Source organism: Lontra canadensis, unplaced genomic scaffold, assembly GCF_010015895.1.
Source record: "Lontra canadensis isolate GAN:19392208 unplaced genomic scaffold, GSC_riverotter_1.0 scaffold28, whole genome shotgun sequence".
Classification (NCBI taxonomy): domain Eukaryota; kingdom Metazoa; phylum Chordata; class Mammalia; order Carnivora; family Mustelidae; genus Lontra; species Lontra canadensis.
In genome coordinates, this window is record NW_022631022.1 from 19,580,125 (window position 1) to 19,602,828 (window position 22,704).

Below are 22,704 nucleotides of genomic sequence, written 5' to 3' on the forward strand. Positions count from 1 at the left end.
CTTCTCAGACCTCATGCTCCTCATCTCTCAAATGGGTGGAGTCCTGCCTGAGGGTTTTTCTGCGCTGCTCAGTGATCAGTGATGTCAGGAGTGCGAGAGGATGCCAGGCTCCAGGACAGTCTAATGGACAGGGGGTGCCCCAGGGAGGCCCTGGTCCAAGAGAGGTGGGAGGTGGGGGGGGGGACCCGGGGGGGGGGGGGGGGGGCACTTGGGAACTTCCCCAAGCATTCCAGGGCACCCAGTCCCGTGGTGGCTTCCATGTTGGGAGCTGAGGAGAACTGCCCTTCCCTTGCCCTGGCCAGTCCCTCAGCGATGTCCCAGTTAGGATGAGCAAGAATCAGTTTCTACGTGGGAAGGAGGGGTGCTAGAAAACCCCGTGTCTCTTTCAGGGCAAGGGGATAGGGCTGGCAGGGCTGGGCCCCAGGGGAGGCTATGACCAGGCCAGGGGCCCAGGGAGCTCACAGCAGTGAGAGGGGTGAGGAATGGCGGGTGCAGTAGGAAAGGGGCAGCAAAGCCTCCCTGTTCAGGGCAGAGCACCCTCAGAGAAACTTTTGGAATGGGCCCTTGGCCCTGGGTCAAAATTAGGTCAGATTTGGGACTTTCTGTGGAATTTTCCCTCCCTCCATTTTCCAACCCACCCAAGGGCCTTCCCGCTTTGACCTCCAGGCAGCCTTCTGTAGACAGAACTCTGGGCACAGTGGGGGAGGCTTCTTACTGAGGTCAGTCTGGGTCGGGGTGGTGGAAATGCCTTTCTTAACCCACAGTGCCTGGAAAGTCCCCTGTTCATGCTTCCTGCCCTGGGAAGAGTTTTACCCTCTTGTGTCCCTTCCTTGGGGTCGGGGGCACCTTGCACGCCTCCCGTTGTCAGGGTGAGGAAGGCAGTCTGACGCTTGACTCAGGAGGGGTGTGCCCCTGGGAGAAGAGTCCAGAAGTGAAGTCCTGGGACAAGCCAGGTCTACTGTGGGCATCCCGAGCTAGCTAGGCTGGGGCAGGCTTCTGTATAATGGGGAGGAAGGATGTCACAGACATTCCCTCAGGTTTCTTTCTGTCTCTCTGTGGGTTGGGGTATTGGGGGGGTAGTTTGAGATTAGTCTGGGCTGACCGGAGCCCCTTTCAGGGTGGACCTGGGGGACCAGTTGGGGGAGGTGTGAGAGCATCCTGGTGGTGGCAGGGCCCGCTGGGAGCCTCAGTCACTAGCCAGGCAGATGATCCAGACTGAGCTGGGCCCAGCTGCCTCCAGTTCCCTCCCTCACTTTGCTCCAAGGGGGTGGGAAACAAGGCCCCTCTTTCTGCCCTGGGCAGCTATCAGGACCTGGGGGTGGGGTGATCCGAATCTCTGATCCCCAGTCTTGGTCCAGGCCATGAAAGGAGTTGGCTTTGTGGCCACATGTGGGGGGGGGGGATGGAGGCAGTGCTCAGATCCTGCATCTGTTGCCTCCCTGACACGCTGGGGTGGGGGAGGCGTGAACTACCATGCCATGGCTCTGCCACAGCTGTGCCACCATTGGAGGGGAGGCAGGTAGACGGGGGCTCCAGGGCCAGCTCAGAACCTCTCCTCCACCTGTGGCACGGCCATGCTGTCATCCCCACGTCCACATAGTCCCAGCTGGAGCCACCCAGCCCCAAGCAGGCACAGCCACATGCGGCCACACACCCTGCCCACAAGGACATAGGCCATACCTGTGTGCACATCTGCACACAAATGCACAGTCCCATGCTCGAACAGGGGCATTCCCAGCCACGGCACTGCCCACCGTCACACGTTCACGGCCACAGCTGCACATGTGTCGTCTCTTCAGAGCACCGGTCCCATCGTGTCCTCACTCATAGCTGTCCCACTGTCCTACCCACACAGAGCCACACACACTCAAACACGGCTACAAGTCACATGTGCTCATAGCAAAGGTGTCACCTGTGTTGCTGCTTCTAGACTGCCCCCCTGTGCTCCCTCCTGGGGGAGCCAGTGGTATCACCCGTCTTCTGACATTGGCCTGTCCAGGTGGGGAACTCGAGGTCTAGTGGAGCGTGGTGGCTGGCGGTGTCACCCAGTGGGGCTGGAGGAGGTTCAAGGGCTTGAACCCAGCTCTGGGTAGCTCTGCGGCCAGTCCCCAAGGCCAGCCCCTCCTGCCTCAGCAAGGCCCTGGCTGAACCCACCCAGTGAAGCTCCAGGCAACTCCTATCTGTCCAGCCAGAGCTGAGGCTGCAGCATCCACATGAACCAGAGCCGGGACGCGGTGGGCAGGGCCCAGGCCTGTGCGGAAGGAACATTCCTGCACCGTCTCCGTCTCCTCCCCAAGCATGCGAGGACTGGGCCCGCCCTGCCTGCCTGCCCGCTGACTCAGGCCTCCTGGAGCCAAGCCGGCGGGTCCCCAACCCCCGCCCCCCCCACAACCTGCTTCCCTTCCAGTTCAGCTCCAGTATGGCTCCGTGGGCTGGGATAGGAGACGAGGATCCCGGGCCAAAACCACGGAGAGAAATGAAAACTCACCTCCCCCAGACAGAGCTCTGCTTGCGAAACCCAGTCCCAGGTTTCAGGATAGTTTAACGCAAACCTTTTTTTCCTTTGGTTTGGTTTGGTTAGTCAAATCCCGGTGCAGTCCAGGCTGTTGAAAAAGCAAGTCTCACAGAGCTGTGGCCTCCCCGGTCCTCATATAGCAGCCCTGGTAGGCATCGTTGTTCCATTGCACAGATGAAGGGACTGAGGCTTGGCTACAGTGAAGATGGGCCCGGCCTTGGATCACACAGTGAGACGAAGGAGGAGCTAGACTCAAACCCAGCTTCCTGACGTCTTTCCTCAAAGTCTTGATTGACTCACTTAGGTCTGAAGGAAAAGGGGCTGGCAGAGCTCTGCTCCGGAGGTAAAAGAACAGGAGGCTGGCAGAACCAGCTGCTGAAATGGGAAGGAGCTGGAGGGATGAAGAGGCTGACCACAGCCCGGCACAGTGGCCATGGCCTTGACCCAGGATTTGTCCTTACACAACAACCTGTGTGAGGAACAGTGCCTTGTTTCTCTGCAACTGGCCTGAATTTCTTTGTCACATTCTCCTTCCCTCACATGGTAGAAAAGGGATCTCAAATCGATTTGGGAGCCCCTCCTTTCTAACAGGATGCATATACGTTTTGGGGATGGCCCATTTGAAGATGGTGGGCAGGCCTGTGGCACTTTGAATTTTAGAGGCTGAATCCCACACCCTGTCACACACATGAAAATTTGCCTGCTTTCCACATTAAAGGTCACTCATATACACCTGTTTCAGTTGGGTTCAGTTTATTACTTGGCAGTGCCTTGTCTCACAGATATTTACTTAAACTTTGTTAATTTTGATTTTGTCTTTTTCTTTTCTTTTTGTGTCCTGCTACTTTCCCCCTCCCTGAATACGTTGTGAGTTCTTGCAGACTCTTGGACCATGGCGCTGGGCCTGGGGTACCCACCACGGTCCTAGGTTAGCACTGGATCCTCTGGTCATCTTCTCCCCTCTCCCCGCCCTGTGTCTTCCCACCACCTGCTCCTTTGATCCCCATCCCAAGGCCTCTGTTGGTCTGGCCTTTGGTCTCTTTTGAACACTGGGGGTTCCCTTGATTGTCCATATACCTGTGGACCTCAAGGAACCTCAGGGGGCCTGCCAAAGTCCCTTCTGGGGCCTGGGGTTCCCTTTGGGGCTCATGGTCAACATTCCACAGCTTCCAGCACATACTCAAGCACGAGAAGCTCTGGAGAACCAATTAAGCCTTTGTCCTCTGGGGTCTGGCTGCCACCTTGGGGCTCTACCTAGGAAGGGGCCAAGTCCCCTGCTGCTCCTGGATCTCCCCACCTCTGGGGCTTCTACCCTTCCCCAGCGCAGGCAGTACTGTGGCAGATGCTGGATGGCCAGTATTTCCAAACCACTATCTGCCTTCAAGAGATGATCAACGTCATTTTACAGACGGGGAAAGGGGGCCTAGTGGGGGGGTGCTAGATCAGGCCAGCTGGTGTGAGATGGTACCCAGGCCTGGATCACCCACGCTGGGAGGCAAACCGTTGGTGCTTGCGGTAGGAGTTGGCCTCATGGAGGCACCTGGGCCTCTTCTGAGCTGACCTGGTCCCCCTGGCTGCTATTTTGGCAGGAGTGTAATGGGCGGGGGTGGCCCTACTGCCCCCAGAGAGCCACAAGCCCCCTGTGTCCTTTCCTTCCACCCCCCTGGAGGCAGGGCCCCCGTATTGGCTGCAGTCGCTGAGCCCTAGTGCGAATCCTACACTACATAGACTTGTTCAAGGGGGGTTTTTTAGTTGGTTCATGCTTCCATTTCTCTATTTATAACAGGCCTTCCAGATGGCTGTTAGGAGGATTACATGATTGCATGAGCAAGACACATCAGCTGGACGGTGCCTTCCCATAGCCAGTGTTCAGGAGGGAGTAGCTGGGACAGCCAGCCTTCGAGCAGACCCTTTAGAGTAGCCCTGGAGAGAGAGGCTGGTTCATTAGTGAGAGAACCGCTTGAGTGAGCCGTCTGAGGCCACACAATAGGTAGATGGCAGGGCTGAGCCTGGGACTAGGTGCCCCGTGTCACCACCATGTCTTCACAGGGAGCACTCCTTGGGGTTTCCTGCCTGTCATGGTACTCGTCAGCCCTGGGCAGGAGGTGTCCCCTGCGCCATTTTTGGCTGTCACACACACCATCACACACAGGAACATGGGGCCCAAGGGTTAAGAGACGTGGCCTCATGTCAGACCTTCCCTGGGTAGACAGGAGACCTCAGGCAAGGTGACTCCTTAGTCTGGGTTTTCCTCAGCGGATGTTGGCAGTTGTCACAGTCACGCCAGGGGACGCACTCACGAGTGTGAGCATGTCCCTGCTTCGGGGCACTGTGTCTTGAGAGCCGCCCAGGCGGGCATGGTGGGGGGTGGCCCAAGGGCACAGCGACTCACACTGCATGGCTGCTGTGTAGCCCTGGTGCCGGGCATCGGGCTTAGTGCCTCCCCTGAGTTATCTCTCATCTGCAACTGCACGGGAGGTGAGAATGAGTGCTAGTGCGTCCCAGCCAACGGAGGCTATGGGCCACGGGGTCATGGGCACGAGGTCGTGCAGCTGGTCCGTGTATCCCATTAAGGCTGAGGTCCCCCCGGGCACAGAGCTGTGCCCTTCTGAGGTGGACAGGCTGGGCAGGCTGGGGGCAGCTGTCCTGCTGTGGAGTGAGCACACGTGTGCCAGGGATCGAGGGGTGTGGGGAGGTGGGTGGCGAGTGGCAGGTAGTGGCTGGGGGTGGCTGCATGCCTTGAGTTAGCAGGAGCAAGGGCAGCCGGTTTGGCCCCCAGAGAGCACCGAGCAAATATCTGTTGTCTGATAATTTTCTGTAGGGTCTCAGACTGGAGTGTGGGAGCAGACTCTGGCCATGGGACAGTGGGCTGGGCAGATAAAGGCAGGACAGGGGTCAGGGGCCAGACTCAGGTGTCTGGGAAGGAAGTGAGTCAGGAAACTCCTTGCTTGAGGAGCCAGTCTGGGGGTGAGAGTGAGGCTTGGTAAGGAGATGCTAGGGCAGGGTTCTTGGGAGTGCTGAGGCAGAGCTGGAGAGGGTGGGGGACCCTGGCCCTGGGTCTTCTGGGTGGGGGAGGGTGGGCAGGCAGTCGGGGGGTTCGTCGGGGGGGGACGGGGTGTGTGCCTGTGCCTGGCAGCCTGGAGCGTGTGCGTCTGTCCGTGTGGTCGCTGAGAGCCTGTCCATGGGTGCACCCGTGCTCGTTTGAGGGTCTCTGTGCTGGCACTATGTGCCTGTGGCCATTTGACCACACGTGCTTTTCCCTGTGCTCCCCAGCCTAGAAGATCCAACAACTCTCACCCTGAAGCCAGGCCTAGATGTGCAGGCAGGCTCAGTACCTCTCTTTCTGTCACACTCCAAATCCATCCACGAGCAAAGCCTTGGGGAGCTCCTCAGAAGAGATCCCAACTCTGACCTATGTCACCGTCTCACTGCCTGGCCCAAGCCACCACCTGTGTAGACAGCTGGAGTAGGCTTGAAGCTGTTCCGCTTTCTCAACCATTCCCTGATGGTCCAACAGGGGTTGGAGTGATCTCTTAAGACTGTACTCTAGGGGCGTCTGGGGGCCTGAGTTGGTTAAGTGGTTAAGGGTCTGCCTTCGGCTCAGGTCGTGATCTCAGAGTCCTGGGATCCGGCCCCATGTGGGACTCCCTGCTCAGGGGGGAGCCTGTTTCTCCCTCTGCCCCTCCTCCCAACTCATGCATGCACGCACTCTCTCTCAAATAAATAAACAAAGTCTTAAAAAAAAAAAAAGACTATTCTAAATCCAAACATATCTGACCCTGCTTTCAACCTCTAGGGCTTCCTGCCGTTCTGACTCCAGCTTCCAAGCTGCTGCCACAGCCCACAAGGCCCCTTTCTGATGATGCCTTGGACCTCTGTCCCTTTGGTCACAGAATTCCAGACCCACTATACTCTTGGCTGTTCCTCATAAGCCCAGCATGCTTGCACCTCAGGGCCTTTGCATTTGCTGGCCCCCTCTGTTTGGAATGTTCTTCCTCTCAGATGTTTGTGTGGTTTGAACTTCAGTTAATTCAAGTCATTGCTTAAAATGTTACTTCCTTGGAGAAGCTAAAGAGTCTTCCTAGTCCTAGTCCTCTGTTCCCTTGCCCTGCCTTACTGTTCTTCATTTTATTTATTATCAACTGCCAACAGTATACATGTATGTCTCAAACATATACAGAAATGGAGAAACTAATGTAATCTCTCCCCACATGCCCATATGTGAGCTTCAGCAATGATCAACCCTAGGCCAGTACTTTACTCCCCCACATCCCTAGCTTCCTGCGAACTCCAGACATCACACATTCTCATCTGCAAATAAATACTTCTAGGCAAAATTTAGATTTTAACTATGTCTGTTGGTTAGAAGGCAGCCCTGGGGGGGAGCTGGTGTTCGTCTTGCTCACGGCTGCAGCAGCCCCCCTCACCCCCGCGGTGCTCACAGCCCCAGGACTTGGGATGTCTGCAGGTCTGTGTCTCAGATCTTCGGGAGGGGAGGTGTGTGAGCTGTGGTTTGCACAGGTGGTCTGCTGTCAGGAAATGCCTCTGCACATGCCTGTGTGTACTGCCACATGGGGCAGTCCTGTGAATGTGTGTGTGTGTGCAAGTGGGAGTGTGAGTGTGCATGTGCATGTGCGTGTGTGCATGCTTGCATGCGTGTGTGCGTGCCTGTGCTTGTGTGCGTATGTGCATGTGTGTGTGTGTGTGCGTGTGTTGCTGCAGCAGCTGGTGGCTGAAAGCGTACTTCCTCCCTGACATCACCTCCCACACCCCCCAGGATCCAGGGACTTGTTCTGGGGAGTGTTTCCCCCTTTCTCAGCAAGGCATGGCTTGGGAAAGGGTGGAAAGGATGTATGCACTGTTTTCCTGCTCATTCCGCTGGAGGGCTGGGTATGAGGCCCTCTGGGGAGTAGGAGGCTGTGCCATCCCAGGGGGCAGAGCAGGCCACCTCCTCCCTTCCTGGCACTGAAGCCCAGCCTGGTTTGGCTGGCATGAGCTGGGTGGGGGGCTGCCCACTATGTAGGAGGGATGGTGGTATTCCAACCTGGTTGACTCCTAAGGCTCCCACTGAGCTCACTCAAACTTGGGGGGGGCGCCTGGATGCAGAGTTCTGGCCCAGGGGCTGAGCAGCCCCCTGCTCCCCACCCCACCACAGTTCTGTATCTTAAAGGGTTGGCCCTGGCAGGAGGGCAGTGGGGAAGGACAAGCTTCCAGCCCATCACAGCTTGACCCCGGACGGGCGGCTACTCCCTATCAGACTGGGAATTCTGAGGGAGCTTCTCTCAGCCCGATCCCCAGAGCCCCTGTTAGCTCTGGGGCCGGTCTTCTGGTCCCTCTGGCTCCACGTCATCTGGCCCCTGCCCTCGTACTCCCTGTCCTTCAGGCATAGTCCAGGCTCCCCTCTCTTGGAATCCCCTGTGTTCTGGCCCTCCCTGGGCCCACCCTCCCTCCCACCCTGCCTTCCTCCACCAGCCGGGCATGTTCAAGTGCGACTCCTCTCTCTTGGGTCCCTGGGGTCAAGCTTCCTCTGAGCTCTTCTGGATCAGTAGGGTGGGGTGGAGGAATGGAGGTCAGTGTGGCTGCCAGCTTCTAGCCAGAACTTGAACCTGTCTGCACACCTCACTCTTCCCGCCAAAGCCCAGCAAAGGAGAGCGCCTGAATGTCCCTCTTTTCCAAATGGGGAATTTCCAGATGCTCCAGGACTGAGCATTTTTTAGCATGTAATCTGTGCCAGGCATGGAGATGGCTGTCATAAATCATAGTAATAACAATAATGTCAATCTGAACATTTCTTAAGCTTCTACAATATGTCAGACCCATATGCTAGCCGATCCAATAATAACCACCATTATAACAGCACTGATAATAATAGTCAACATTTACTGAGCATTTACTATGTGCCTGGTGCTGTTCTAAGGGCTTTGCCACAACACTTTGAAAAGCAGCCTTGGTTGAGAGGTTCTAATGCAGGCAAGGGGGTGGGGCCCCAGGCCAATCATGTAACATTCATGGCCATAGGAACTGGGAACTGGGCAGAAATGAAGACAGGAGGCGGGGCTGTAGGCAGAAGCAGGTAGCAAGCTCTCCCAGGCCGGCTCCGTACTTGCTAGGGTCGAACATCCCATTCACAGGTGCGTGGACTTGTACAAGTTCATTGGGCAGACACAATTACCATCTCTGCCCTCCCTCCTCTGGTTCATCGAGTCTATCCCCAGACTGAGCTTCTTAGGCAGGGCAGCTCATGAGGCAGAGGGGCTGAAGTCTCAGGGCCTGGAACCTTTTTGGATCCATGGGTCCTACCCTAGTTGCCTCACAGGGCAACCTGTTAGCAGGGCTGACTCAGGAGGAGCCCTTCTGCCCTGACTCACAGATTTCCAGGAGCTCTCGGCCTCCTCCAGCCTCACCTGCCTGCCTGCTTGCTCAACCAACAGCCCTGTAGAAAAGGCTCCACCTTCCCCAACAAGACTCGACAGGGTTCTCCCTGCTGCTGTCTGGCTCTTGGAGGTCTCTGCCCTGGCCCAAGTGTCTGGCATCACTGGCTCACACTTATCCCGATGCCTCTCTAGATGCCAGGAGTCCCTCTGCTGGAAGATGCATCTTTGGCATCTGGAAGGGTTTCGAGCCTCCAGGAGGTAGGCTGGGACTCTTGAGACCTCCAACCGAATGCAGGGTCCTCTGGGCCATGTAAAGTTGGGGAAGCCCTTGGCTCATCTCCACTGCTTGCCCCTGAAGGTTGGGATTAGGTACGCCCTACAGTGGTTAGAATAGCTGGCACGGTGGCCAGTGGCTCCAGGACGATCTGAGGAGGAGCTGTAGGGCAAGGGAAGGCGAGTGTCAGGGAGTCCTGGGTTGTCTCCTCCTACTGTCCCATTTAATCAATTTGATTGCATCAGTGGTATGCTCCCACATATGATTGGGTCAAAGTGTTCTGCCGATGTGCTTCTGAGAGGTAGACCCCAGGCATCTGGTAGGAGGGAGCCACGGGTAAGTATGGAGGAAGAGAGAAGTGGGTGCTGAAGAGTCTGGCAGGGACAGTTTAAACCTGCTCCTTAGAAACTTAGGACCTGGGGCCAGGTCTGCCTGGGCCCTGGAAGGGATCTGGGGGCCAGAGCTGTGGTTGGGAGCCCCACTAGCACTCCTTAGGGATGAGGGAAGCCAGGGGAACCAGATGGGAAGTCAGGATACAGGGTCAGAGTGGGATTGGGGGTTAGAGACCTTTTGGATTGTGGGAAGGGAGGGGCTCTATTCTGTCAACAAATGTTTACCGAACATCTGCTATGAACCTAGTCCTGGGCCCGGCTGGCCATTGTCCCTGATGGGCACACAGCCTTGAACTATGTTTACTGCAAGGGACAGAGGGCTGGGGGCCTCAGCAACCTGGCAGGGGAAGGGAGTTGGGGCTCTCAAAGGCACGCACAGCACCAGGACAGCACATAGGCTTGGGGCCACGACATTTGTTTTGGGGCCAGAAGGGACAGTGAGCGGTCCAGCCTCCCTCGCTTCCCACCCCTGCAGGACAGGACAGAGTGCTGTGGGAGGCTCATGCCCTCCTTCTTGACCAGGCCTGCGTTGTGGCCTGATGGCCAGCTTCTTTCCCCTTCCTCTGCTGGCTGCTGCGGCTCTACTTTGCGGGAGACCCAATGCCCTGACTGGGGGCTTTGGCTGGACCCCTCTTTTTGTCCCTCCCTCTACAGGTGGAACCCAGATGGGTGGGGAGGGAAGGACTAGCTGGATTGCAGAAGGTGGGGTGGCAGGGGGTTGCTGTATGTTCCAGGAGCCTGTCTTGGGAGGTAAGGGTGGAAGTGGGCTTCTTCTGCAGACCCTCCCCACTGATCAGACCTGGCTACTGGCCTCGTCCTCCTCTGCTCCCCTCTTGTCCTCAGTGGAGGCTCCTCAGCAGGAACCCCCACAACAGAACCCTGTCCCCCCAAATCTGCAGAGGATATAGGGACTTGAGTTGAAAGACAAAACTCTGGAACTGGATCATGGGGTCTGACTTTTTTCTAGCTCTGCCATTGACTTACCATGGTCTTGACCTTGTCCCTGCCTCTCTGAGCTGTTTCTCCATTTGGAGGTGGAGGGGTAGGACCTAAGTCAATGTGTCTTTACTATTTGTTAAAACGCAGAGACTGTCTCAGCTGATCTGGGGTGAGGCCTGAGAGCCCTCATTTTTTCTTTTTCTTTTTTGAAGATTTTATTTTTAAGTAATCTCTCCACTCAACGTGGGGCTCAAACTGCCAACCCTGAGACCAAGAGTCTCACGCTCTCCTGTCTGAGCCGGCTAGGTGTCCCCGGAGTTCTTATTTCTAATAAGCTCCCGAATGCTTCTGGTCCTCTAGGTCCATGGACCGCACTTTGAGCGACAAAGACTTAGCCCATCCAGCTTGGGCCTCCAGGACCCAGAGACGGGGTCGCCTGAGCCCTCTGTGAGCTTGCAAGGCATCCAGAGGAAGCCCTGGCATTAGCTTGAGGCTTCACGCTAACAGAGCTGGCAGCGCCCAGGTTGAGGGGCATGGGAGCTCCTTGAAAAGTCCCTTCTTGCCCACTGGTTGATCTAACGAAGGGTTACTTTTGTCTTCAGGGGGTCTTAGGACATCTGCCTTGTGAAGGAACACAGTGCAACCACCCACCAGGTATCCACTGAGGAGGTGGCATCTCTCTCTCTCTCTTTTTTTTTTTTTTCTTAAAGAGAGAGAGCATGTGCATGAGGAGGGGAGGGACAGAGGAAGAGAGAGAGAGAGAGAATTTATCCATGCTGGGCGTAGAGCTTGACTCGGGGCTCGATCTCACCACCCCAAGATCATGACCTGAGCCAAAATCAAGAGCTGGATGCTTAACCACCTGAGCCACCCAGGCTTCCCCAGGGAGCTGGCATCCTTAGTGAGGACAGCAGCTCTCAGTTGAATACTGTACCTCATGACACCGAGAAGGGCATTGTGACTAGGGGTAGCTGGGCACACTCAGTGTTAGCAGCTGCATGGCTGCCCCTTCCATGGAAAGACCCCACGCTCTCTCAGGAAAGAAGGAAGCAGGCAGAGCCGGCTGCCTGCCCACTCTGGGCTTCCCCTCTGCAGCCCCTTGGCACGCCTGGGTTAGAAGGCACGTCATGGTGTGGTAGTTACTCATTGGCATGTCTGGGACTCTTCAGGAAGGGCTGGGTGGATCCCTGTGGGCATCTCCCACAGCATTTTTGGCCCCAAATGCCCTTGCCAACTAATCCCAGTGGAGACCAGACAGAGACAGTGTGAACTCCGAGCCAACCTCGGGTAGGAGAGGGGCTGTGGACAGAGGGCTCCAGCAGGGCTGGTTCCCATCCTGGCTCCCGCCATTTGCCAGGGCCTCCTCATGTGGTGTGGCAAGGAACGGAAACCCAATCAGAGCACTCCGGGGGCTGCCCAGGTACCTCCATTCCTTTAAGAACACGAATCTAGGGGTGCCTGGGTGGCTCAGTGGGTTAAAGCCTCTGCCTTTGGCTCAGGTCATGATCCCAGGGTCCTGGGATTGAGCCCCACATCGGGCTCTCTGCTCAGCGGGGAGCCTTCTTCCTCCTTCTCTCTCTCTCTGCCTGCCTCTCTGCCTACTTGTGATCTCTCTCTGTCAAATAAATAAATAAAATCTTAAAAAAAAAAATCCTGAATCGTCAGGGCCTAGAGAAAGATGACAGCACCTGGCCATTCCTATCCCAGTCGGGAGACAACGTGGAGTGGGGGCAGGGCAGGGAGGTCCATGTCTCTGCTTCCTACTGGGGGATGATGGCTCCAGCCCAAGCAGCTCCACTTAAAGGGCCAGCTCCTAGCACTAGGAGAGGGGCTCAGAGGGAGCCCCTTCTTTAGCATCTAAGTGGCTAAAGCATTTAAGGTGGTGGGCAGGACTTCCATGCTGGGGACCCCAAGAACTGGGCCCTCTGGCCATCCCTACTCCATTCCCCACACACCCTCTCCTGCTGTGGTTCCGCTTCCTGGCTCTGCTGATGTCAGTCTGGGCCTCTGGATTGTCAGGGAGTCCCAGCCCTTGGTTCCCCATGGGCAGCTCTGAGGCCTGTAGGAGGGCCCACAAGTGCAGAGTACTTCTCTCCCAAGTCTGTGTGTGCGCCTGTATGGACATGTGGGCATATGGATTACGTGGGCAGGCATTTATGTTGGCGGGGTGCGTCTGAAGGTCTAAAGGTACACAGTCATGTGCATAAGTGCACTGTGTGTGTGTGTGTGTGTGTGTGTGTAAAGAAGAGGGTCAGAGTGCTCCCACACATTCCTAAACACCTGTGCCCAGGTTGGCTTCTATCTCAGTGCCTGGGAGGAGCTGCCTTCTTAAAGTAAGGGGATAGTGAGTTATTTTGCAAAGTGGATAACAATCCCTTTAAGCCTTGGGGGCCTGTCTGAAATCTGCAAGGGATTTACTTAAATGGAGGCCCCACATTTAGAGTGGGTTCCAAATTCGGTGTCCCAGGTCCTCATGGAGCCCTGTGCACAATGCCCTGGGTGCTGGCCCCCTGGTCAGCAGAGGCTTAAAGGAGCTGGAGCAGTGTCAGCCTGTGCCAGCTCCCTGTGGGGGCAGGACAGGCTGGGCTGAGCGAACAGAGAGGGTGTCGTCAGTCCTGGGAGGGGCGGGAAATAGGAGATGAGGCCAGATCCTGCCTGGCGGGTCTGTCACCCTTGTCTCGGGTTACACTCCCAGGGAAACTGGTCGCCCTGGGTGGAGTCTGGCGTCAGATATGAGGGCCCTAAGGATCTGGCCCCAAGCTCTAGGAAGAGGCAGGGCAGAGTGCTTGGGGTGTGGCATGGAGACTCCCTTGGCAGGGCCCCTTGTATGAGGCTGGTCCAAGGGGTGCCAGAGAGACTAGGCTGTAGAAGGAAGCCAGGTTGGGATTTGAAACTCCTGCTGGAGAGGGGTCTCTGTGGGGGTCCCATCTACGGGCCTCAGACAGGCTCTTCAGTGTGGCAAGAGAGTTGGCTGGGCCTTGGGCTCTGGTCTACTCTAGTGCTGCCTGGCTGTGTGTGACTGGATAGCCCTCTCTGATTCTCAGCCTGCCCTTGGTCCCCTGGGGGCCCTTTCAGCACTGATAGTCCAGGATTCCAGGTGACCTGCCCACATCTTGAGAGTGGAGGAGGATCTGGGGAATGCCGGGATGGGAAGGGGATGCTAAGAGGCATCTTGGCAGGGAGCTCTGGGGACAGCACAGTGGGGAGGAGGGAGTTTCCTTTCTTGCCCTAGTTTCTGATTCAGATGTTCCCGGTATGGAGACACAAGGAAGGGGTGCTTCTGGTCCCCAGACACCGGTCAGCTGTCAAAGGCTGGCTGGGGCTCTCCACCCCGTCTGACTGTGCTGAGGCCCTGGGCTCCAACGTCCCAGCTCCTGCACCTCCCACACTGTTTCCTTTGAGGACGTCCGCTTACTGATAGGCAGCATCACCTGGGATCCAGAATCTGTCCTCATTGCCCATAACTCTTAAAAGGGAGAGGGGTAGGGGTCGTGACTCCCGAGAGGCTCATAGAGGGTCTTCTGGAGACCCTGTATCTCAGATACGTCTCTAACCAGAGGATGGCCTCTCAGGGCAGCTCGCTTTTCAGAATCCTTGCTGCTTACCCTGCCTTCGAGAAGGGGCACCCTTGGTCTTCTTGTTGGGGGGCGGAGACCAACAGAAATGTTCCTTGAGAAAATCTCCAGGGAACCAAGGGAAGGCACCAGTGGCGGTCCCCTCATTTCCCCCGCAGCACCAGGTCCCAGCCTTGGGATCCCTACGTAACCCCCTCAGTCTCCTGACCTTTGCTGCTCCAACCACTTGAGAGGTAGGTGGAGAAGGACAGGTTGTGGAGGCCAAAACTCAGGCTAAGACATCTATGGCTGGGACGTTTAATACATCTCCTGATTTCAAAGTTTCTTTGAGCTCCACGGAGGGGGCCTAGCTTATCTCTACTAAACCAAAGGGCTTTGGTCCCATCCCACAAAGACTGGCCCACCTGCCTACACAGGTGGGGACAGAGGAGATCTGAAAGGCCCCTGGAGGTGGACATTGAGGGCTTACATGGCCTTGTCCAGCCTGCTGGCTGAGGCCTGGTGGGATGGCCTGCCCCAGAGGAGTGCAGGCCGGTTTGGACAAGGGCCCAGTGCATGGTCAGACAAACAACACACATCTGTCCAGAACCTCCACAACACCGTTTATCCAGGCCCGATGGAGTTGAGTGTCCTCAACTGCTCACCCCCAGTCCTTGGGGGAGCACAGGCATTGTAGTGACCTCTGGCCTGAGACCCGCATACTCCCCAGCCCAGCCAGGTCCGGGGCCACAGACACACACTGCCTACCTCGCCTCAGCCTGTCAAGGTCGGGCTCCGGGTATGAGCTGGCCTCAGACCTTCCTCCCTCCCAAACTCTCAGGAGCTCCCTCAGTCTGGGCAAGCTCGACACTGTGTTAAATAGCTTCCTTGCAATCCCCCTTAAATAAACCCATCCCCAGAGCAACCCACCCCATCTTGTTCCCTGAATGTATTATTCTACTGGCTTATGTCTCCTAGAGAGTGGAGGGGCTCCCTCCTCCTGCCCTCTGCTCCAGGGAATACCATCTCCCTAAAAAACCAGGGGAAAAAGTTTTCCCATCAGCTCTGGGACAGAGACAAAGGGAGGCCTGGCTTGGAGTAAAAAAGCCAGGAATCCCCATCTGTCTCCCCAGCCCTCTCCTCTCCTTGCCCTCTCAGCAGTCTGGGTCAGCTGTGATTTACCCAAGATCACAGACCCAGGATCCAGAGTCCTGACATATCTAGAAGGTCACTCTGGTTTTGACAGCCCAAACTAGCTCCAGGGCAGAGGGACTGACTCCAAGCCTGCCTCTGACCTTGGCCCGCCCCCTTGCAGTTCTCCAGGCATGGAGAAAGCTGGGGGGATTCCAGCTCTTGACTCCGCTTGGTCCCGGACCCTTGGGATCTCCTCCCAGCACCCTCCACACCAGATGTCCCCAGGTGTCTCTGGCTCTGGGGATACTCAGACAGCACCAGGGCATGGGAGCAATGGGGCCGGGGCCTGAGCAAACCTGTCCCTGGCCTGATCAGCATCTGGGCCCAGGCCTGGGCTCACACCCAGTACTGGCCGTTCTTGAGAGCAGGGTTGGGTGTCCGGCAGAACTGCAGCAGCTCTGGGTCAGGCTGGCCCCCCGGTGGGGGCCCCTGGCTGGGCACTGCTGTGAGCGGGATGGCTTGGCCCGGCTCTACCTTGCGGAAGGTCTCGTTGTCGCCCGCTAGGCCATTGCGGGGCTTGGCAGTCAGGACCTGGACGTCGTGCTTGCCCGTCTTGTTGCGTTTGCGGAGGTAGAAGAGCAGAGGAAGGATGAGTGCCAGGAGCAGGAGGACCAGACACACGGGGATGATGACGCTGAACATGTTGGCCTCCAGGAAGCCCAGGAAGCCCCCGCTGGCCACGGTGGGCACGGGGTTGGAGGCGAACGGGCCTGGCTCCCCCGTGGGGGTGCTGCTCTCTGGTTTCCTTGCTTCGGTCTGAGCAGGCTTGGGGAGACTGAGCAGGGCCACGCTGTAGGGTCGGGCCGCATCGTAAGGCTCAGTGTCAAAGTCCAGTGTGGCCACAGCGGGGGGGGACGCCCCGTGCCCACAGCTCCAGAATGAGACTGTCGCCCATGGGGCCAGGGGACCGGCCCTCTGGCTTGCCCACTTCCAGCCCCAGCCTTCCGTCCTCAAGGTCCTGCTGGGTGAATTGCTCCACAAGCTGGCTATCGCTGGGCTCCGTCCTGGCCCGGGGCACGCGTACCACGCGGCCATGCCGGGGTCCCGCCAGGAGCCGGAAACGGGGCACACTGCCCGTGCGGTTGGCCAGCTCTCCAGCATTGAGGACGGTGGAGTCCAAGCGCAGGGTAGCCCCCTGGGGCCATGGCCCGCCAGCCCCCACACACAGCAGAGCCCTGACAGTGACGTTCACCGTGGCGGATGCGTTGGCCCCTCGGGCCAGCGCCAGGATGCCGAAGTGGTCACGAGAGGAGGAGAAGTTGGTGAAGGCGAAGACCACCTCGCCCTGGTCTACCTGGAGCTGGCTGAAGGAGGCAGCGGGCTGTCCAGCCACCAGCAGCTGCCCGAACCGGGGCCGCCGGGTGAGGCGGTAGGCGGCGTCTGGCTCTTCCCGGTCTGACACCACACGCAGCTGCTGTCGGCTCAGGGAGGAGCGCCCCACAGCTTGAGGCACCTCCAGGGGCGCCCTCAGCTGCACCTCGATGGCCGATGGCAGGACGTCCACGGCCAGGGACATGGGCACGGGAGGGCTGGCCCCGTCGGATGCGCTCAGCTGCAGGATGCCAGCCACGCTGCTCCCATTGGCCACGAAGGCCAGGCGCCCAGCGTCCACGTCGGCCTGCGTGAAGCGGGTCACCGGCCCCGGGCCGGCCCCCACCAGACTCAGGAAGCCATTGAGGGGTGCCCGCTGCACCTCATACTCAATCTCCCCAGGCGCTGAGTCCGGGTCCACCACACTGAGCTGGGCCCGGGAGACCGGCGCGCGGGAGCCCCGGGTGAGCTGGAGCGGCACGGAGGCCTGGGGCCGCGGTGGCCGCTCGTTCACATCCCGCACGGTAATGGTAAAGGCCTCAGAGGTCTGGGGTCCTGACACGGAGGCCCCCGCTGGCCCCTGGAGGTGGGCGCGGAAGCGGAAGCCGTCCTGCTGGGTGCCCCCGCCGCCGTGGGCATAGGCCAGCTGCCCTGCGGCCAGCTCGGACTGCAGGAAGTGGGGCCGGCCGGCTTGGAGGGGCTCCTCGGCCACCAGCAGCTGGCCCCGGGTGGGGAACTGTGTGATCTGGAAGAGCACGTCATGCTCTGGGCGCTGGGGTGATGGGATGCTGGCCAGGAGGTTGGAGGCATCAAGGGTGGCCGTGGTGATCTCGGTCCGCTGGCCTTCGGGGACCCAGAGTCCTAGGGGTGGGACGTAGGCTATGAAGGTCCTGTCCGCTGAAGAAAGACCTCAGAGCCTCAGACCAGGACCCCTAAGGCAAGGTTGTGCCTTTTCCCTCAGACCATGTACCCCAGGGTGGGGCTCAGGGCCCCCTGGAGGATAAGGATCATGTCTCCTCTCTGACCTCAAAATGTCCCCACCTGCTCACCCTCCCTTACCTTCCCAGATCCTGGGAACTGACGAGGGAGCTGCTGACCCCGGCCTTGTGTCCCCTCCTTTCTGGACTTGCCCAGCGTCCCCCCATCATACAGTTCACCTTTATTCCTCCAGAGGCGGCTGGGGCGCTGGGGACAGGCAGCCTCGAAGGACACAGACACAACAAGGGTGGCAGCCACATCCAGGGCAGGGGGTGATGACAGCTGGAGCTCCAGGGTGTCGTGGACCTCCCAGAAGGGCTCAGGAGGCATCTCGTGTTCATACAGAACATTCCCAGCATACACCTGGGGAGGGACCCCATTTTGGGATGAGAGGCAGGTTGAGCCCGTGGTGCCTGGGACCCCCTTGCAGTCTCCTTGACGAGCCCCTGGTGCCCAGCCTCACTGTCGACTCTCCTGGTTCTCCCCGGCTCCATGTCTGTGACCTGTGCTCTCCCTCACTAGCTCAGTGGATCACGATCGGTAGTCATGTGGCAGTGAGGACACTGGATCTAGAGCCTGATGCCTTGTGAAATCTGGGCTCTGCTTCCTCAGGCCAATCATCTACCCTCTCTGAGCCCGCAAGAAAAACAGTATTCGAACTCTTCTCTCTCAGCAGCTGGTCCTTCCACTTCTGCCCTGGGTCCCTGCCCCTCTTCCCCACTGAGGACACCAGTTTCACCAGCTCCCCCTCCTTTCCCCTATGGCAAAAACTTCCACCCAAAAAGAGAACATTCCCATCATTACTTAACCATGTTATTCTCTCTTCCGTCTTTTTTTCTTTTAAAGATTTATTTATTTATTTATTTTTGAGAGAGAGCAAGAGCACGTGCGTGCATAGGGGAGAGGGGCAGAGGGAGAAACTCCAGCAAGACCTGCGCTATGCACAGAGCCCAGTGCAGGGCTCAATCTCATGATCCTGAGATCACCACCAGAGCTGAAATCTACTTGGGTGCTTAACTGACCGCACCCAGCCCCCCAGCCACCTCCTCTCTTCCCTCTTAAAGAAAAGACCCGTGACTTCACTTTTTCCACCAACATGTGTCACCCCTCTCCACATTTTGCTCTCCTTTACAGCAAAACTCCAAAAAGAATAGTCTAGAACCTGCTCTATGCTGTCCTGAGTGCAGGCCACACAGGCCTTTGCTGCTGTCCTCACCGAGGGTACCCACGATGTCTGCATTGTGAGACCCGACGGTGGGTTCACGGGCCTCATGGTGTTTACCTGCTTGGCACGTGGCACTGGACATCATCGTGCATTCCTTCCTCTAACACCCGTTGGCTTCCAGCATGGCGCCCTCTCATGTTTTCCTCCTGTCTCGTTAGCTGCTCCTTCACAGACTCCATGGTCCCCCCTCTTCTCCCTGATGCCTATAGTCTCCTCTATCTGCAGGCACATCTCACGTGTCGTCCCAGTCAGCTCTGCGGGTGACCCCCTTACTTCTGTCTCCAGCCCGGACTGCTCTCTCCCAAACTCCAGACTCACATATCCACTTGCTTCCTGACAGTTCCGTGAGGATGTCTAAGGATCAGCTCAGAGCTGGCCTGGACCAGACAGCCTCCCGACCTGCACGCCTCTCCTAGTCCTCCTGCTCCTCATGATGGCAGCTCTGTTCTTGCCGTGGAGTCGTCCCTGACTCCTCCCTCTCTTGCACGCCATCACTTCTGGCCTGGATTATCGCCATAGCTTCCCGTGTTCCAGCTTTGACCGCTGATCCCTGCCCTCCAGCTGTTCTGAACACCAAAGCCAGAGCGAGACTTTTCCTACGTAGGGTTACTGTCCTTCTTGTTCAGATAATACAGTGGCTTCTCCTCAGACCACAAAGACCCCACTCTGACCCCACTCCCACCACACCTGCTGTTCTCCAGGCCTGTCTGCCTGGTAAACACCCAGGGATAGTCCTCACTTCCATGAAGAAGTATGCTCCTTTCTTCCCCCTGCTAATCCAAACGTGTTCTCTGGTCTTATCTCTTGTTTTCCTCTTTTAGGGGAGGGGAATCTATTTCCTTCTCAGAAAAACAGGGCTTGTGCAATACTGAGATGGAAACTGGCGTCCCGGCGTGTGGGAGACTCTCGGACAGGGTAGTGTTGAACTGGAGAGCAGTGCCCCATCTAATAGGGGAGCCAGCCACACGCTAAAGGGGGTCACCTCGGTTCTAAAGGGGGAGCAGAGCCCCAATGAAATGGGTGGTTGCTCCTCAGCTGATTGCTGTAGGAGGGAACAGAACCTTTTAAGAAACTGGAAATCAGGGGCACCTGGGTGGCTCAGTCAGTTGAGCATCTGCCTTAGGCTCAGCTAGGGTCATGACCTTGGGGTCCTAGGATCAAGCCCCGCATTGGGCTCTCTGCTCAGGAGGAAGACTGCTTCCCCCTCTCTCTCCGCCTGTCTCTCTGCCTACTTGTGATCTCTCTCTCTCTCTTTGTCAAATAAACAAATAAAATCTTAAAACAAAAAAAAAGAAAAGAAACGAAACTGGAAGTCAGGGACGCCTGGGTGGCTCAGACGGTTAAGCATCTGCCTTTAGCTCAGGTCACGATCTCCGGGTTAGGCTCCCTGCTCAGTGGGGAGTCTGCTTCTCCCTCTGCCCCTCCCCTCTACTTGCACACACGTACTCTCTCTTAAATGAATCAATAAAACCTTTAAAAAAAAACCAAAAACACCCAAAACTGGAAATCAGGCTTTTGAGTGTATGTGTGTGTTTGTTTAAAATTCCTCAAAAATTGTATGTTGACCATTAATTTTAAAATGTTAAATGCCTTGTGCACGCCAAATAAAACACATCTGTGGTCCAGATGTGGCCCTCAAGAACTGTCAGCTGTGACCTCTGGTCCAGGCTGAAGGGTGGCAGGAAGCAGAGACCCCCCAGGAGTGGCCTGGGAGGATGGAAGCCTGCAGGAGGGAGGTGTGCCATTGGGGGTGGCAAATCACAGGCAACATGGGGAGGGGCCTCTCAGCTCTGTGAGCAAGTGGTATCCTCTGGTGAGAGAAATCTTGCACTGACAGTCAGAAGCCATATTCCTCGTTTTGCCTCTTACTTGACACACGCTCTGAACAGTCCCCTGATCTCCGTAAGCCTCAGTTTCCTTATCTGCAGAACGGGACGTCTAATCCTTGCCCCACCCAACTCAGTATTGCAGGACAGTGGTGCTGTCAAGACAAGACCCAGTCCTGCCCTGCCTCTGCCCCAAAGCCAGGACAAAGTCTCTGCCACGAAGCCTCTTTCCCGGCTTCCCTGGGTGGCACTGCCAGCCTGGCCCCCTGGCGGCCATTCACAGTCATTGCATGTACTGCAGGCGGGTGGGGAAAGCGCTGTGGGTGGGGGTGGGACCCTGAAGGCCTGGTCCTCTTCCCTCCTATTTCCTGAGCATCCAATGACAGCGGCTCCCTGGGAACCAGGGTGCTCAGCGGTTGCAGCCGCCAGCCTGCTGAGTATCTTATCGTGGGAAGGAGATCTGGGCAGAAGCCAGGACTTCATGAGAACAGAAAACCTGGGCCCCGGGGGATGCTGACATGAGAGACCTTTTGCCCTTGTGTATCCCTTGTGAGAACTGCCTCTTTCCCCCCATGCCTGAAAGTTCCCCACCTGCTCTGCCTTTGGAGAGAGCCACGGCTGCCAGCACTCACAGTAAGTACCTCCTGCACTTGGAAGGGGTGTTAATTTAAGTGATGTCTGCTGTCCCCCATCCCCCCCCCCCCACCCCCCCCCAACCAGTTAGCACAGAGCCCTGCACTCCCAGCAACCTAGCAGTAGACCTCTTCCCATGGCTATGAGTTCTAGTGTTTAACTGGTGGCCTCTGGCGTGCTCTGGAACAACTAGGCCCTGAAGAGAGATGGCAGCTTCGCTCCCACTTCACCCTCCTTGGCTGTCTTCTGTCCACTCACGCCCCCAGGACCCACTCTGCTTCTTGCTGGCTCCAGACCTCAGCCCCAGGCTCCCACCTCTCAGGAGCCCAGCCACTGCCTTCATCTCAAACTCCACGCCTAAACCAAGCATGGCCCCTCACTAGCCGCAGGGGATATGCTCGCGTCCCTGACTCAGAGCACCCTCTCCAGCTCCTGAGGTCCAACCGCAGCTTCCTTCTGGAAGCTGAGCCCCAGGACCCTAGCCTTGCTCTGGGCTGAGATCTCTCCCATCTCTGCCTACAGGACTGGTGGCTCCTGGAGGGCAAGGCAGGCTCGGCCTGGGGCGTGGTGGGGCCAGAGAGTGCCTGGGGTCCATAATGTGGGAATGGTGCCCAGGTGGACAGGCAGATTGGGCCCCCTGGGGCTGAACGGAGTCTGCGTGGTGGCTGTAGAGAGCTGGGCCCTTACCTCGGCTTGGGTGAAGTTCGCCAGAGTCTCCCTGGTGCTGCCGTGCTGGGCGTGGAACAGCCGGCCCAGTCGGGGCCCCTGGACCACCCGGTAGAGCAGGTGCTGGGGGTCAGTGCCTTCACTGGAGCTGGCTCTCAGGCTCTGGCTGCTGAGCGGCTGGACCGACCCTGCGAGAGGCACAAGGGGCCTGTTGGCTGTGGACCAGAGCCAGGGTGAGGTCTGCGATGGCTGGCGAGGCAAAGACCCCGGCGTGTCACCTGGCCTACAAGGCATGCTGTGCGTGGCAGACCCACCTGGGCACACGGTCAGCGTTCGGCTGCCCTCCAGGGAGAGGAGCAGCTGCTTCTGGGCCATAACACGGAAGAAGTGTCCAGAGGAGGTGTGCTCCCCGTCGGAGAGGCTGAAGCGGAAGCCGCCATCCAGGGCTCCTGCGGGTGGGGGTGGAGTTGGGTCTCGCTGGCCCATGGTGGCTCCCCATCCTCAGGGCATCACCCCCCTGCCTCCCCGAGTACCCACCTCTGTGAGAGAACAGCACAAGCCCGCCATCCAGCTGGGCCTGGGTGAAGCTGTGGACCTCGGTGCCTGGCGCCGCCCGTAGCACCACCTGCCCGTTGCTGGGCTGCTCTATGGTGTAGACCAGGTCCTCCGGTCCTGAGTCGTTGTCTGTGCCCCTAAGGGCCTCCGGAGGGAAGGGCACCGTGGCCCCCTCCCACATCTGGGGACACAATCCTGTGAAGTTTCTGTCCCCTCCATGCTCTCCTGCCAGACTCCTCCCTGGCCCCGAGGCCATCACCCTCAGGCT

At 57.8% G+C, this 22,704-nt stretch overlaps 1 protein-coding gene across 1 annotated transcript in view; it reads right to left on the bottom strand.

Moving 5' to 3' along the window:
- Window positions 1-14,650: 14,650 nt before the first annotated feature.
- Window positions 14,651-22,704, bottom strand: part of CSPG4 (chondroitin sulfate proteoglycan 4) — a 35,899-nt gene continuing 27,845 nt past the window's right edge. Inside the window, 6 exon segments of the mRNA XM_032865114.1 lie at window positions 14,651-16,094; window positions 16,096-17,414; window positions 17,711-17,894; window positions 21,903-22,069; window positions 22,196-22,330; window positions 22,419-22,617. Of these exon segments, the coding sequence (XP_032721005.1) occupies window positions 15,579-16,094; window positions 16,096-17,414; window positions 17,711-17,894; window positions 21,903-22,069; window positions 22,196-22,330; window positions 22,419-22,617 (2,520 nt within the window). The 3' untranslated portion in view covers window positions 14,651-15,578.